The sequence below is a fragment of the Mastigoproctus giganteus genome, chromosome 5 (genome assembly GCF_048544385.1).
Source record: "Mastigoproctus giganteus isolate SK-2022 chromosome 5, ASM4854438v1, whole genome shotgun sequence".
NCBI classification, from domain to species: domain Eukaryota; kingdom Metazoa; phylum Arthropoda; class Arachnida; order Uropygi; family Thelyphonidae; genus Mastigoproctus; species Mastigoproctus giganteus.
The window spans coordinates 110810838-110827052 of NC_143579.1; the positions used below are offsets into that span (position 1 = coordinate 110810838).

Consider the following 16215-nt stretch of genomic DNA (forward strand, 5'->3'; position numbering starts at 1 on the left):
AGTTTAAATAATAATTGTTCATTAACATCTTCAAAAATAACTCGCCCCTGCTATTGTGCAAGTGAGCAGCCCACAAGTTCCAGCAATTATCTAGAAAGTTAAAGTCCCCCTAATTATAAGACATCGATTTACTATATAGCTCTTCATTATACTCATAACAGTCATTTGGCCTATAAATATACCCTTTCGCTCATTTTTGTTTTTCTACTTATGTCACATCAAACTTAGTCAGCATTACACTAGGCACCTACATTAACTGGGTGAACTGATTTAATCTGCATGCTTCTTCACTAAAATCATAATCCCCCTCTCCTTTCCTTTCCTTTCTGTAAATGTTGTGCTCTCCATCTGCATCCTCCTATGTCTGAGTGGCACCATGTTTCTGATATTCCTGCAATTTTCACATTTGATGACTTAACCAAAAATACTTAAACTACATTAAAATTCATTCCTCCAATTTATTTATTATACTCCTGGTATTACTGTACAATCTGTGCACCTATTTTTTTTTCCCCTTAGTTACCATAACACATCCCATGTAATTGCTTGTCCCAGTGGGCCACCAGCAGGCCATATAATTCCCCAGACTTGTCAACTTGCATCCATAGCATGCCACAATATATATATATATATATATATATAGTAGATATGGCAAATAGTTAACAGTTGAAAGGTAAAATATTCAATTGTGAAGGTGATGCAAACAGTGGAAACTGTAGCAAAAACCAAAAAATCAAAGACCTAATAAAGGTGAGAAGAGCTGATTAATGCCATCAATGTCTAGATAAAACATTACATCAGTCTTAATAACTATGAACATAGTATGAACGAGTAGGTGGTAACTAAGGGATGTGATATCAATCCTAGCTGACTTTGGTCCATGGTATAACCTAGTAGGGAAACATATAATTGTTATAGGCAAAATAAAACAAATAAATAAGGATAATTACTAAATTCCCATGTCAAGCCAATTGCAGTATAGATTGGTGGATACACATTACAAAGGACTTTATCGAGGGCTAACCCTTGCAATGTGTTTACCTACAATTAGCGAGCTATCAGTTTCTGTTGTCCTCTGCTTGTTATACCTGATGAATCATAAGGTATCATAAGGATATATAATTCGTTAAGATATACTAGATTATAGTATGAGATATTTAGATAAGGTGGGGGGGGAAACAATTTTAAGGTGGTTAACAAGCTAGATGACTTTAGCCCGACCGATAGCCCAGACCATGAAAACAATGTAAAAACCAAATAATGGTGATAGTAGAGAACCAATAATGCTTTATAAACTTGTTATTTGATGATAAAAGATAGTCAGCTATGCTAAAGAAAGGAGAACGGAAACAAGGTTATAGGAAGGTGATAGTACCTCAATCCCCCTCGAATTGCTCTAATAGTTCTTGAGGTATGAAATGTAGAAAAAGATAGTGTATAGTTAAAGTGAAGGAAGAGTGGTAAAGCAATTACTTCGGAAAATACCGGGAGCGTAACTTCCCGTCTCTTGTAGTAAGAGAACCTGGTATTGCAGTAGAGTTGTATAGCCAAAATTTGGAAAGCATAAAATAATATAAAATAAAATAAAATCAAATAAAATAACATAATAATATAAATTATTGAATGAAGAAAAGAATGGCTAGTTCCTGATTACTTACAGCAATGTGTAACTAGTAAAGCAGACTTACCACAAAGCTACGACGCGGGAAAAAAACCATGTTGTGGCATGCGTGTTAAAATATATAGGTATTGTATATGATGCCAGCGCCCTCTTACTGGCAAGTAGTTGGATGCGAAAATAATTTATAGCTTAAACCAAGATGGCCTGCGAGCCAACGGTAAGCTAGGCAGGTGGTAGATGGTTCTCCTGAAAAATGAAGGAAGAGTAAGGCAAGAAAGAAGCTAAGAATTGATTACTGCCTTAGAAGCAAATACAGGTACAACTTTTTCAATGAGTGTAAGCTGTATTAAATATGCTCCTAAGGCAGTGCCTAGTTATATACATATTTACATAGTTACATATTTACATATTTACATACCTAGTTATATACTGTTTTCCTTAGTTACCACCTACTCGTTCATACTATGTTCATATATATATATATATATATATATATATATATTTTTTTTTTTTTTAAGTGTTACAAATGAAAGTAAAATAAAAATAAATATAGATGGAGAAGTTATTAAACACACAATGCCAAGCCTAGTTGAAGAGAAAAAAGAGAGAATGTTAAGAACCTATTAAAAAAAAAAAAAAAAATCATTAAGTAGAATTAACAGGCTAATCATATGAACAAAAGCTGAAAGAAAGAAAGAGGGGAGGATAATAGAGATAAAAATTATAAAATTCATAAATAAAAATTAAAGAATTAAAAATTTTAAAAAATTATAAAAAATTGAAAATTGGTACATAGATCAGGTATTTCATCAGGGGGCTACACCTGATCATGTACCAAACACTGTATTTCTATGTTTTTTTTTTTTTTTTTTTAATCTATATTTATATTTTATATACATATATCCTGTTTTGCTGCTTGGCGCATTCAGGTACACGTACTGTTTTCCTATTTTTCCCCCCTTCCACTTCTTCGTTTTCATATTTCATATATATATATATATATATATATATATATATAAAACTTTAATTTTTATTATTTATTATTATTTATTTATTTATTTTATTTTTGTTTTTGTTAAGTGTCTCCTTGCCCATCCAGAATTCTGTAGGCTGTAGGGAGGAAGCTATAGCTGAAGTTGATGCTGGAGGAGATGCAGAAAGACCAAAGGATGCAAACCAGTCAGTGGAAATTGGAGTTGACGGTGCTACTGAAACCATGGCAACTAAAGAATTAATAGATTTTGGTTCATCTCCTAAGAAGAAAGTGAGTAACGAATCTCTTTAGATAATCCCTGTTTTTTTTTTCTTTCTTTTTTTATGGAAGTCTTTTAAAATTTCTTGCTGTATGATACAAATTTTATGTAAAGTACAGCTTAATAATACAGTGTGTGCTACTGCTGTGAATGGAATTTTTCCCCAATCTAAACATCCATGTTGTAAGAGTGTCTGTCCCTCGATGCTTGAATCAAATTGATAAATTTGATTCAAGACAAATTACAATTAGCATTCACCTGTTTATTGGGCCTTTCTGTTAGTGAAATCTATCATCAACGGACAGTAAACTCGATCTTATTGAATTTGCGATAATACCGACAGCTGGAATTCTGTGGGTTATTTTGGTGAAATGTGTTTACACTTCCATGAAATCTTCAATCATATAAAAAAATATAATTTTCAGATCTTCTCTTCATTCCTATTTTTAAAGCTTTGTAACTCGATACTCCGTTCTCAATTGTGCATATTATGTTACTTGTAATTTGTGTGTACCGTATTCTTTGTTATTGATTGCTTATCTTTTTACTGTTTTTTATTTTAACCCCCACTCACAAATGTCAGTGAACAGAAATGCCAACTAGTTCGTATGTACATATTACAGTATGTATTAATTATTCCGATTATCACGTATATTCTTTCGATTTTCATGTATCATTTCATTTTTAATTGATAAGGTAATAAAGGGTAAATTTGTGCTTAATATATCTTTGCTTTTATAGCCTGTGGATAATATTCCTCCTATTTTCGCTAATTAGAATTGCTGTTTAATAGAATTGAAATTTAATTCACAAACGTGACCAGTGCTTACTACACATCGTATAGTGAATGGTACTTTACTATGGTGAGTTCGTCGTGATTTGATTGTATAGTGAATCAATTGTGGGGGGGGGATACATTGTATTTTTAACTATTTACATGAAACTTTGGATAATTGGGGCAGCCACTTAATCGGGCCAAAATGCACTAGTCCCGATGTGTCCCAAATAACTGGAATGGACTGTATATTTTTAATTAGTTCAATTAAAAATTTTATCTGGGGATGGCGGTGAAGTAGCCAGAGTGGCACATAAGAAAACATAAAAGGAAGAAAAAATGCATGCTAGTACTGTAAAAACTGATGTGTTTTGTAGCTTTGGTTGTTATGGTTGACTTCATTGGTACTGATTCCTTCACCGTTTCTTGTATTCTCTCTTTCTCATTTATTATCATGTTCACTGTTGCCACTGACAAATCTGAATTCCCTGCGATACTTGTTAATGTTTGGCTATTTTCATACATCCTTATTATTTTAATTTTCCGATCCAACTCGATCACTTTCCTTTACTCGATAGATTTACTAGTACCACTGTCACTTATTCTCTTAGTCAGCACCATGATAACAGTACAAATTAAATATTCTGAAAAGAACTTCACACGGTTAAGGTGACAACTTGCTATTATCACCCCACATGAGCTCACATTTTACTAAAGCATATTTCTGGAGGTCACTACCATAAAACAATAAAAACAATTTCCACTTTCCGGGTTACTGGGCTTTTCTGTTACTGCAAGTCATTGTAAACGGGTAGTAAACTCGATTTTATTGCATTTGCGATAATACCGATAGCTGGAATTCTGTGGGTTTTTAAGTTACAGTATTATAGTGAAATATGTGTACCCTTTACTGAACTCTTCAGTCATAAATAAAATATAAATAATGTAACACAAGTCTGAAGCTATGTAAGTCGGGGACTTACTGTATCAAAAAATGTTCAGCAACCTACGTAAAAAGTATGGCGATAGATAAAAAAACTTACCACATACTACTCGCATGCCCGATACGATGTTTCCTTTTATTTTTTATGATGTTGATTTTAAATCTAATAGCTTCCCTTTATTTTTTACAGTGTTACATATAGTTTAGTCACCAGTATTAGAATGGTTCATTAGAGATTTATCGAATGCACCATTTTCAAACTTTTGAATAATTTCAAGTTTTTGTTTAATTGAAAGAACTCTTCGTTTGCCCATTATTTTTGTGATTTCTGAACAAAAAAAAAATAATAATGAAATAAATTGAATTGAATTGAATAATAATAATAATAATTCCGATATCCCTGACATAAATAGCGAAACAAAATTTGCCTCTTTTGTTGTGCTGACTTGAATACAATAATCAACGCGACACACTAAAACAAGCTAAACATTTGGTCTCTCGCTCTCTCTCTCTCTGGTTTTTATTTCTTTTTTTTTTTTTTTTTTTTTTTTTTTAGTGGTGAATGTTGAAGACAGCAAGGATTGCAAGATAATAGCAACCCCTGCTATTATCTTGCAAGGGATTGCAAGATAATTCCCAATGACGACTTATAATGCCACTTATATACACAAAACATTTGCTTATACCTATTCTAGTTATTACTTGAATTTAAGATTTCTGTTTTTTTTTTTATTATAAATTTGGAGTCTTGAAGTGTCCCGGTTAATCCGATCTCAGTAAATCAAGTCTGCTCTACTTCTATGCCAAAAATAAAACTCTTGAAAATTTTAAGCGCAACTTCATCAGTTTGACTGAACTTTACCATCACATTTTTTTTCAAAAAAGTAAGTTACATAAGCCAGTATCTCATGATCGGATCAACAATGATGGAAACCATATTAGCAATCATTGATCAAGTTAATGGATTTCTGCATAACGTTTTAAGATTAAAGATAATAAGTGTACTGCAGTGAAGGAATGATTTTGTCATCCTTCGTGTTGGAAGTGACTGAATATAAGAAAATTTCCATGCAGAAGGAAAAACATCAGTGGATTAAGTTTAAAAAGTGACACAAAACAGGAGCACTGGTTGGTTTTTCAAAGAAGAGGAGATGCCATCGGGACCTGGAGCTTTCTTGGTCTCAAGAACTGTTCAGAATTCTTCCAATTTTTCTGATAGAAGTGATTTAACAGGATCATTGATACAAGAGTTACAACAAAATTAAGATGCTAACATGTCAGCTTTATCTTTAGCTGAGGATGCACTTCAACCATAAAGTTGTAATGGAGGTGGAAGTATAGATGGCATAGCTGCCAACTTTCCAGATGTACAGTGGTGAATCCATATTTTTTACCCTTCTCCCTCCTCGTTGATGACAAAGATTGTCTCTTTCTCTTTGAAAAACTCACCTTTTCTCTGTTTTTCTTTTCATATGAAAATAATAAAACTACTTTAAAAATTGATATATATATTTTTTTTTTCTTAATTTTGAAATTTGTGTTTATTTTTATTAATGAACTGGCTGTCAGTTGTTCTGTTGTAGTCATTTTGCATAATAGGAATACAAAATAATAGCATTGTTCTATCATGCACAGTCATTTCCTAATACTTACATAGTGAGTACTAGGGAATGACTAGTAAATAGCTAATAAATAGTCTTTAAGAAGATGCAAGATTTTTAATTTACTATAAAATCTGAAAAATGGTAAACATGTTTTTAGTCTTGCTAAACATGTAAATGTAAAATGCCTTGCGTAAATGTGATTTTTCAGTGTCAAGCACTAGGAAATGTGATGTAATTAGACATTTTCAAACAAATAAATTACAACAGCATTCAGTGAATGGAAAGAAATGCAAAAATAGATGTTGCATTTCATTGTGATAGTGATATCGTAATGTAAACTGATGTTTATTTGCATATTTTGTCATAGAACATAATCTTCCTCTGAGTTGTGTCAGTCATGCAGGGGATGATTGACACATTCTTCAGATTACGTTTCCCAGTAGTGAAATAGTAATAGTCATATATTGCAAGGAAACGACCTGCTTGCTGTCAGCTTCAACTACCTGTGGAGGCAACTTGTTCCAGTAGTCAACTTGTTGGCTAAAAGAAAACATCTTACAATCTAGTCTAAATCTCTTCCTCTGTAATTTGAATTTATAGACCCTTATTCTGGAATTCTTTTAACAGTGGAAATTCCACCTTCGTTCATTTTACTAACTCCTCTCAGCCTTATAACCCTCAATCATCTCTGAAGTGCCTAGTTGCTAAGCTCCTGTAGCCCATATAACTCAAGTGTTTACTGTTATGGTTGCCCAGCCAATTTCACATGCAGGTTATCTGTCTTTGGACCCTTTAAATTGTATGAATAGGGAAAGAAGAGGTACCAGTGACTGAAAAATAAGCCATTTTCAGTTGCTACAGATGGTAGTAATCAAAATGATTCCAAGCTATATTCCATTGTGGTAACCTTTTGTAATTATAAAAAAAAATATTGTGAAATTGAAGGCAGCTTGCGGTCATTGCCAACACTGGAAGGTGGCTGTACAAAGTACAACAGTAAACCTCTATCTTCCGAACAACTTTAAAGCATGTGAGATTCCTTCAAAAAAACTCACTTATTATTGATAATGCACCTGCTGTAGGAACTGGAGTAGCAAAGATACTAAAAGATTGAGCATGATGTAACAGGTTGTCCTTGTCATATAAAATTTTAAGCTGAAAATTCTGAGCTGTATGCCTTTTTTTTATGAAAGCAGATAAATATTTGGTGGAAATTTACCACTGTCTAGGAAAAAAGTGCCAAAAAGGAAAGACAGAGATTTAAACAATTTCAAGTGATTCATGCGACTTATGTAAAAGAGATTCTGCAGTGAAGCAAAGTGTATACACATTGGTTGTTGTTAAATGCAAACTTTTAAGACTGGTAAAACAGTTTCAACCATTGACAAGTCTGTTTAAAGAAGAGATTAGAAGTGGTGAGAAAAGCAATATGAGCACTCTTCCAAATTATAAAAAAAGGGAAATTGAAAAAATACAAATTGATGAATTCTGATAAAAGCAGTCCTAAACGGGCCAATTGAGCTGATAATCCTAAGCATATTTTGCTCACTTGTGGAAAGTCTGCTCAGGTTTTTCTCTTCTGTCTTGAATAAACACCATTTTCAAATATTCCACTTCTATGTTGGAAATTAATTACCATAGCAGACTAAACCAGAAGAATGATTCTGACTTAGTCACAGTCATTTCCTGCCAGGAAGAGAAGATTCTGTTCTCTTGCTCAGTATTGAAGTACTTTGTTGGCTGCATGTGACAACATGGTGCAGAAGTTCCATTGAAATATGATGTTCCTATAAATGCTTGGTAGCACAAATTTCATCAAATGGCATCAGTTTTGAAATTTTTTTGTGGACAAGTTTCTTGTACAATTACACCAAGTTTCCTTTTAATTATACCAAGAAGGTGCAATTAAAGATAAAGAAATAAATGAAGCAATAGATGTTTTGCAGCATAATTTCTGTCAGTTTCAGTGTTAGAACCGACTATAAATTGTTTGGCATTCTAACAATTACTCATAGCAGTCCTGAGTTTGAGAGAATATTCAGCTAGCTTAGGAAAACAAAAACTGAATTAAAAGCTTCCTTTTCTGGCAAAAGCTATGGATATGCAATTGACAGCAAGGCCAGTGTGGTGAACAAAATTTCTGAAGAGTTGAAACAACTTTACAAACTAAACAAAACTTTCCTGTTTGCAATAGTATCTTTTTTTGAAGCAGTCATAACCAGTTAATGTGTAATGGAATATTCAAACAAAAATTTGCAGACAGAAAAATGTTATGTACTGGCAAACACAATCCAAATGGCTGTATTTTAATATAAAATGTGCTTTCTCAGTGAAATTTAATTTCTAGTGTGTTCAGAACTTTAAAAAACCTGATTTTTTCTGAAGTCAAAATTTGGTAGCTATGGAATGGGCAGAAGTTGCTGCCAATAGCTTTAGCCATAAGGCAGAAAGCTCAACTATCATTTGAGGAAGAAACAACTTTTTTATTCTTGAATTGTTTGAAATTGAGTTTAGACTGGTTATATATATATTTTTTATTTTATTTTATTATTTTTTTTTTTTATAGCTGTTGCAAACATTAACATAGGCAGAAGATAAAGCTAGAGATTTGGATACAGGCTATTTTTGATATGCTAATTCTTATCTTGAACAGCCTTAACACATTTATTGGAAAACCAAAATTTGGAGAAAATACTTGTTTTTAGATTGGAGTGAGGAATAATGGATTTCTTCACTGCAAGAATTATTTTACTGACATGATCTGAGAAAACATTAGGATTGTAGATTGGTTTAAAACAATAACCCAATGAAGGAAAAGTGGAATAGAAATTATGCTGCTCATCCCATTTCGCATTCTTGTAATACCAAATGGACAGGAGTCTGAAAGTGACTATGAGAGAGAGAGAGAGAGAGAGAGAGAGAGAGGACTCCATCGGAGAAAAGACCATCTGTTTGGGATCTGAAATACCTAGGGGTCCACTTACATTGACTGCGTACTTTGAAGAGTCGTTGGTGAAAAGATGAACAGTGTGATAAGGATTGTGTGGTGTTCTGGTAGGTAAATGAATAAATTGTGTAAGGCCATTGATAATTAGTTGTCCTTGAGGGTGCCGCAGACATTCTCTCAGATGAGACATGTGCTTGCTATATGGGAGTCTAAAACGCTGATGGAACTGATATTCGGGTGAAACTCAAGTCAATTGGACCTAATTTGCAAAATCCAGTTGGTCAGTGCCAGCCAGATATAATGCCCGGGTGCAAGTCCTGAAATACAGCACCCAGGTGCAAACCAGTGTAAGCAGGGGTAGAGTTGTGGTGCCCACACCACATGGAGGAATGTTGCCTCTCTGTGTTACCAGGCAATACTAGGTGGTAGGACTCTCGTCAACGAGTGCAATACCACCACTTTGCTTATTGGAGGCTTGAAGTGGTGTAACCCATGTTTAGTCTTCAGAGCAAAGCTCCTGTAAAAACCTCCCCCATCTCTTGTCATGCAGTATGATTTGATGTCTTTTGAAGTTATGATGGACATCATGGCGACATCCAATTTTCCTTACATTTCGAGGATACAGCTCTAAAACGGTGTTTGCAGGCTGGCCACTAGTTAGTACACCGGACCGAACCTATTGGTAACTCTCTATGAGGCTTCCAGATCAGCTAGTATATAATCTCGCCGCCTGTACTCTGCCAGATAGTGACTGGAGGGAGTCAGAATAGTGCGTATGTGGTGGGGGGTGGAATTGTTGAGGCCATGTTATGTCAAGGATCTGGGTATATTCTTACCATGTGTATGCCATATCCAAAAATTTCATTACTTCATACAGCATGCCCCCCCCCCCCCCCACTTTTCTCAATACTGAATACAACATGAATTGCGAAACTAACAGAGCAAACTTATCTGTGAAAAGATCTAAACTTCCCAAACACTTCCTCATTCATTACACAGATATACGTGCTCTCAGTTCTAATCTCATGATATCCATTTCCACTTACAGTCTGCCAAACTTGACATACTTTTTCTGACTGAATTTCAATTATTGGTTGATTCAACAACTGCTCATCTCATTTGTCAGAATTATTTATTGTATGAATCCTTTTGCTTCAAAGAGTGGTACTTGTGCATATGCCCATTCCGATTTTCCATGTCAGGGACTAAGTAATTTGGAATCTCCTCTTTTCGATCTTCTCTGGCTTAAAATCTCTTTACCACATTCTGTCAAATATCTATTGTCTCTATCGTTCTCCAAACTGCATTGATCACTTGGAGCTATTTGACTTCCTCCCTTTGAAACTTGACTTTCTTCAGTCCAGCTTTCCTAACGGTGAGGTAATTTTAACGTGCACAACTCCATCTAGCTTCCGTTTTCTAGTCATACAGACCCAGCTGGTTGAGATGCTGAGGCTTTTTCAATTACTAATAATCTTGCACAGATTGTTCATTTACCTACCAGAATACAGGACAATCCCAACCATACAGTCAACATGCTGGATCTTTTTCTCATAAACAACCCTTCTAACTACACAGTTTAGGTTAGTCTTCTTGTTAGCACCTCAGATCATGGTCTCTTCTGCAATGGAGGCTTTCTTTCACAAAATTCTGTTTGGCATTACAAAAATGCAAAATGGGATGATCTGCATGATTTCTTTTCCTTGTAGGAATGGAATCCTTTATTTCACACTCCACCTTAAAATCTCGTCCTTTATCTAAACCTTGGTTTTCCAATAAATGTGCTAAAGACTGTTCAAGAGAAGAATGTTGCATATTGTAATTGGCTCGTATCCAAATCTCCAGGTTCGTTTTCTGTCTACACCAAAGCTCGTAACAATTGTAAAGCAGTTATTAATCAGTCCAAAATGGATTTTGAACAGGCTAAGAGTAGAAAACTTGCTTTTTGTCCAAATGGTAGCCGATCATTCTTGTCTCTTAAGCTATTGGCCCCAACTTTTGCCCATCGCTGTTCCCACCTGTGTTTAAACCAGATGGTTCTATCGCCACTTCAGCCAAGGAATTGAGTAAAAGTGAAACTTATTGCCTTAAGAACAATAATTTTTAAAGCTATTGACTGAAAAAATATATTCCTGGGATGGCTAACTGCTGTCCCAGGAATATTTTTTTTTCAGTCAATAGCTTAAAAATTATTATTGTTCTTAAAGCAGTAAGTGGTTCCTTTTCTGGAATAAACGCATGATGATAATAATAATAATGAAGCTGGCCTACTAGCATCCCAATTTTCTTCTGACTCGCGTATTAATGATCTTGGTAAACCGCCTCCCACCATTCCCAGTACATTTAATTCAAAGCCTCTTGTGGTCTTTTGTCAAAAGGATGTGAGAAGGATTTTGAGCAGTCGATGCTAAGAAAGCTGCAGGTCCTGGAGTTATCTCTCCACTTGTTCTCAAAACCTGTGCTCCTGAACTTAGTCCTGTTCTGTGTCATCTTTTTTTCACTTTCTTATTCCAAAGGTGTTTTTCCTTCTGCATGGAAATTTACTCACATCCAGCCAGTTCCTAAAAAGGGTGACAAATCCCTCCCATCCAATTATCGTCCCATTGCAATTACTTCTACTCTTTCTGAAGTAATGGAGAAAACAATTAACTGCCAACTCCTTCTGTCTAGAAACCTTCCATCTGATCAACGATCACCAGTATGGATTCCATCAGTGTTGATTCACTGGTGCTATTCTGGCTTATGTTACCCATCTTTGGACAAATTCAGTGATAAAGTTTGATGTAACTCAAGCAGTTGCTCTTGATATTTCAAAGGCTTATGATCATGTTTGGCATAAAGCTCTTCTAAATAATCTTCCATCTTATTGTTTTGTAATTGGATATCCAGTTTTCTCTCTGTCTTCTAACTTCTCCACTAATGCTCGTGTTCCCCAAGGTTCAGTTCTTTCTCTCACTCTTTTCCTCTTGTATATTAATGACCTTCCATTAACCAGAAATCCTATCCATAATTTTGCTGATGATAGCACATTGCATTCCCTCTTCCGGTTTGAAAAACCTTGCCCTACTCAAACAGCTTCATCTCGAATATCCACTGCCAATTCCTTAAATGCTTATCTCCAGGTAATTCTCCAGCGGGGCAATGATAACTTAGTTGATTTCAATCATTCTAAAACTCAGTCCTGAGGCGCCTCCGTAGCCAGGTGGGAAGGAGCAGCAGTGCGTAGCACACGCTTCTTGATTAGACCGGGGTTCGAGCCCATCACCACCAAATACGGAGGATGCGGAAAGGTCAAGGGAATGACCACCGCATATTCTCGGAGCAATATGGCCTTAGTTGCTAATGCTCCTAAAAACCAAATAACAAACAACAAACTCAGTCCTGTCTTATATCTCACAAAAAGGATTCTTCTGCTCCTGTGGTTATCTTTGATGACCCTCCGATTTCTAGGCAAGATCATATATCTCTATTGGGGATTACCCTGACTTCTAATCTCTCTTGGCATAAGCACATAACAAATATTGCTTCCTCTGCATTTAAAAAAACTGGGTTTTCTCTTTCACTCTCGGCATTACTTTTCTTCCAAACAGCTGTTCATTCTGTACATATCTGAAATCTGCCCTACCGTGAAATACTGTTCCTGCATCTGGGCTGTTTCAAAAGAGGGCAGTTAGATTAATTAATTACTCATCTCTAATGGAGTGTCTCCACTCTGTCTCATAGACATTCTGTTTCTGCTACATGCCTTTTCTATAGATACTTCCATGGGCACTGTTCTTCTCAATTGGCTTCTATAATTCCCTCTCTCTTCAAAAGCAGTCCGAACAATGCTGCAACCAGTCAGCATCCTTTTATTGTCCAATTTCAAACCCATAGAACCAACTTTTCTTCCTCCTCGTTTGTTCCTTCACCTTCCTGTCTGGAACAACCTGCCTTCATACGTATATCCTGAAAATTACAATCTACGTAAGTTCAAGTCTAATGTCAACAAGTATCTTCTTTCATCTTCTCAGTCTTCAGCCCATGCACAGTAATAAGTAGTATCGGTACTAATACCTCTTGTTTGGGGTGGTCATTAAAAAAAAAAAAAAAAAAAACAGCAACAATTTCTGAACTTCAGCATCTCTAACAGCTGAGTCCATGTGATTAGAAAATTGTTGCCAGCTGAAATCATATATATTAAAACCTTCAAGGAAAATCATCTCACTGTTACGAATGTTAGACTGCAGAAAGTTGGGTTCCAAAGAAAGGAATAGTGAGAGTTCTGCGTTATTAGTGGAGTTGGTAGAATGATAGAGGCAACATATGAATTTGTCAGAGTGGCATTAGAGAGATTTTAAGCCAGGGGAGATGAAGAGGAGATTCCAAATTATGAAGTCTCTGACAAGGAAAATCAGAGCAGACATATGCACAAGTATCACTTTTGAAGTGAAAAGAATCACAGAGTGATTAGTTAGGTCATCTAAGATAAGTAGTGGTTGAGGCAAGTGATAATTGAAATTCTTTCAAAAAAAAAAAAAAAAAAAAGTAAGTGAACCTTGGCAAATTGTCACTGGAAATGAATATCATTGAGATTAGAACTGAGACCACATATATTTGTGAAATGAACAAGAAATTTTTTGGGTTTGGTTTAGATCTCACAGATGATATTGTTCTGTTAGTTTGACTCTTCCATGATGCATTCTGTAGATAAAGTTAAAGTGGTGAGGACTGACATGTATAAATTAATGAGAATTGTGACTATTTTTCATACACGGAAAGAATATTCCCTGCTTCTTTACACTGATTTGCTCTGTAGTCTTAAACATGATTATCATCACTTCAGGTCTCCAATAAGCATATGGTGGTATTGCACCAGGCAGTAATCAACTGGTACTTCGGTGGGCAGGAGCAGCAGTGCGTAGCACACACTTCTTGATTAGACCGGGGTTTGAGCCTGTGACCACCAAATACGGAGGATGCGGAAAGGTCAGGGAATGACCACCACATATCCCTGGAGCAATATAGCCTTAGTTGCTAATGCTCCTAAAAACCAAATAAAAACAACAACCAGAACAGCTAACATCAGTGAACCTTATGCCTTGAATATTGAGTACTTGATTGATAATTAACCTTGGCAAATTGTCACTGGAAATGAATATCATTGAGATTAGAACTGAGACCACATATATTTGTGAAATGAACAAGAAATTTTTTGGGTTTGGTTTAGATCTCACAGATGATATTGTTCTGTTAGTTTGACTCTTCCATGATGCATTCTGTAGATAAAGTTAAAGTGGTGAGGACTGACATGTATAAATTAATGAGAATTGTGACTATTTTTCATACACGGAAAGAATATTCCCTGCTTCTTTACACTGATTTGCTCTGTAGTCTTAAACATGATTATCATCACTTCAGGTCTCCAATAAGCATATGGTGGTATTGCACCAGGCAGTAATCAACTGGTACTTCGGTGGGCAGGAGCAGCAGTGCGTAGCACACACTTCTTGATTAGACCGGGGTTTGAGCCTGTGGCCACCAAATACGGAGGATGCGGAAAGGTCAGGGAATGACCACCACATATCCCTGGAGCAATATAGCCTTAGTTGCTAATGCTCCTAAAAACCAAATAAAAACAACAACCAGAACAGCTAACATCAGTGAACCTTATGCCTTGAATATTGAGTACTTGATTGATAATTAACTCTATGAAAATTATATGCTATTAAATTTCTTTATGCGATTAACTTTTATCTTTATGTTCATTTATTTATAAATGATGTATTAGCTATTGCAAACATACTAAAAAATGTTATATCATTTGTTTCCAAATATTTGAAACAACACTAGCTATAAATTTAATTACTGCTTTCATAACCATTTTTAGATGGATGCCACCATTACCAGCAGGCAGTCATTGTCCACTTCAGCAACACATCAGGTTTGTATTTATCTTTATATTTCCATTATATTTTGATTATAATTTATTTGTTATGATTGTCATATTCATTTGATTCTATGTTTTCACCCCATATACAAATGACGGCCATTTTTAGATAGGAGCTGGAATCGGTTATGAATGTTCCTACCAGATTTTATATTACTGGTCTTATTTGGCTAAGGTTAGAAATACAGCAGACTCTCGATTTACTAGGATCAGATTAACCGGGACACTTCAAGATCCAAATTTAAAAAAAAAAATCAACTAGAAATCATAAAATTCAATTAATAACTAGAATAGGTAATAAACAGATATTTTGCAAGTCGTAAATAAACGACAAGAAACGACATTATAAGTCGTCATTGGGAGATTAGTGTACCTATTATCTTGCAACCCCGCTGTCTTCACACCCACCACTCAAAAAAGAAAAAGATTACAAATGTTTAGTTTGTTTTAGTGCATGGATTGTTGTGTTCCGTTGCACCACAAAAAGACAAATTTTGTTTCATTATTTATGTGAGGGATGTCGTTTTTTGTTTTTTTTTATAATAACTTTTTTTTGTTTATAAATTGCGAAAATGATGGATAAACACAAAAGAAGTGCACTTTCAGTTTAAACAAAAACATGAAATTATTAAATTTTTTTTGGAAATTGTGCATCCGTTAAATCTTTAAAGAACCATTATAATGTTTTTGACCAAACCATACGCAATTGTTAAAAATAAAGGGGAGCATCGTATTGGACACACGAGTAGTACATGGCAAGTTTTTTTTATCTATCGCAATATTTTTTATGTAGGTTGCTGAACATTTTTCGATACAGTAAGTCTCCGACTTGAGCAACTACGGATTTACTTAAATTTTTTTTTTTTTTTTTTTTCACTTTTTTTTAGGATTGTAAAATTAAAAAAAAAATAATAATAATAAAAAGCAATCAATATCGACGAACACGGCATGCACAAATTGCACAAGTGAGATACGGAGTAACAAGCAAAAAAATAGGAAAGAAGAGAATATTCTTACAATTATTTATGGTTTTTTTTATGTGACTGAAGATTTAAGTGAAGGGGACGCACTTAAATCATCCCTTTACTTAATTTCCTGCATAAGTCAACATGAGCATGTTGACCTAGGATAACAGGCTTTAAA

The 16215-nt window shown here is 34.9% G+C and overlaps 1 protein-coding gene across 2 annotated transcripts in view; it reads left to right on the top strand.

The window, feature by feature from the left end:
• Nucleotides 1-16215, top strand: part of LOC150085638 (transforming acidic coiled-coil-containing protein 3-like) — a 292710-nt gene that overhangs the window by 185897 nt on the left and 90598 nt on the right. For both annotated transcript variants that reach the window (XM_090374148.1, XM_090374149.1), the window contains 2 exons: nt 2702-2885; nt 15013-15066. In XM_090374148.1, the coding sequence (XP_090230274.1) occupies nt 2702-2885; nt 15013-15066 (238 nt within the window). The remainder of the gene's footprint in view (nt 1-2701; nt 2886-15012; nt 15067-16215) is intronic.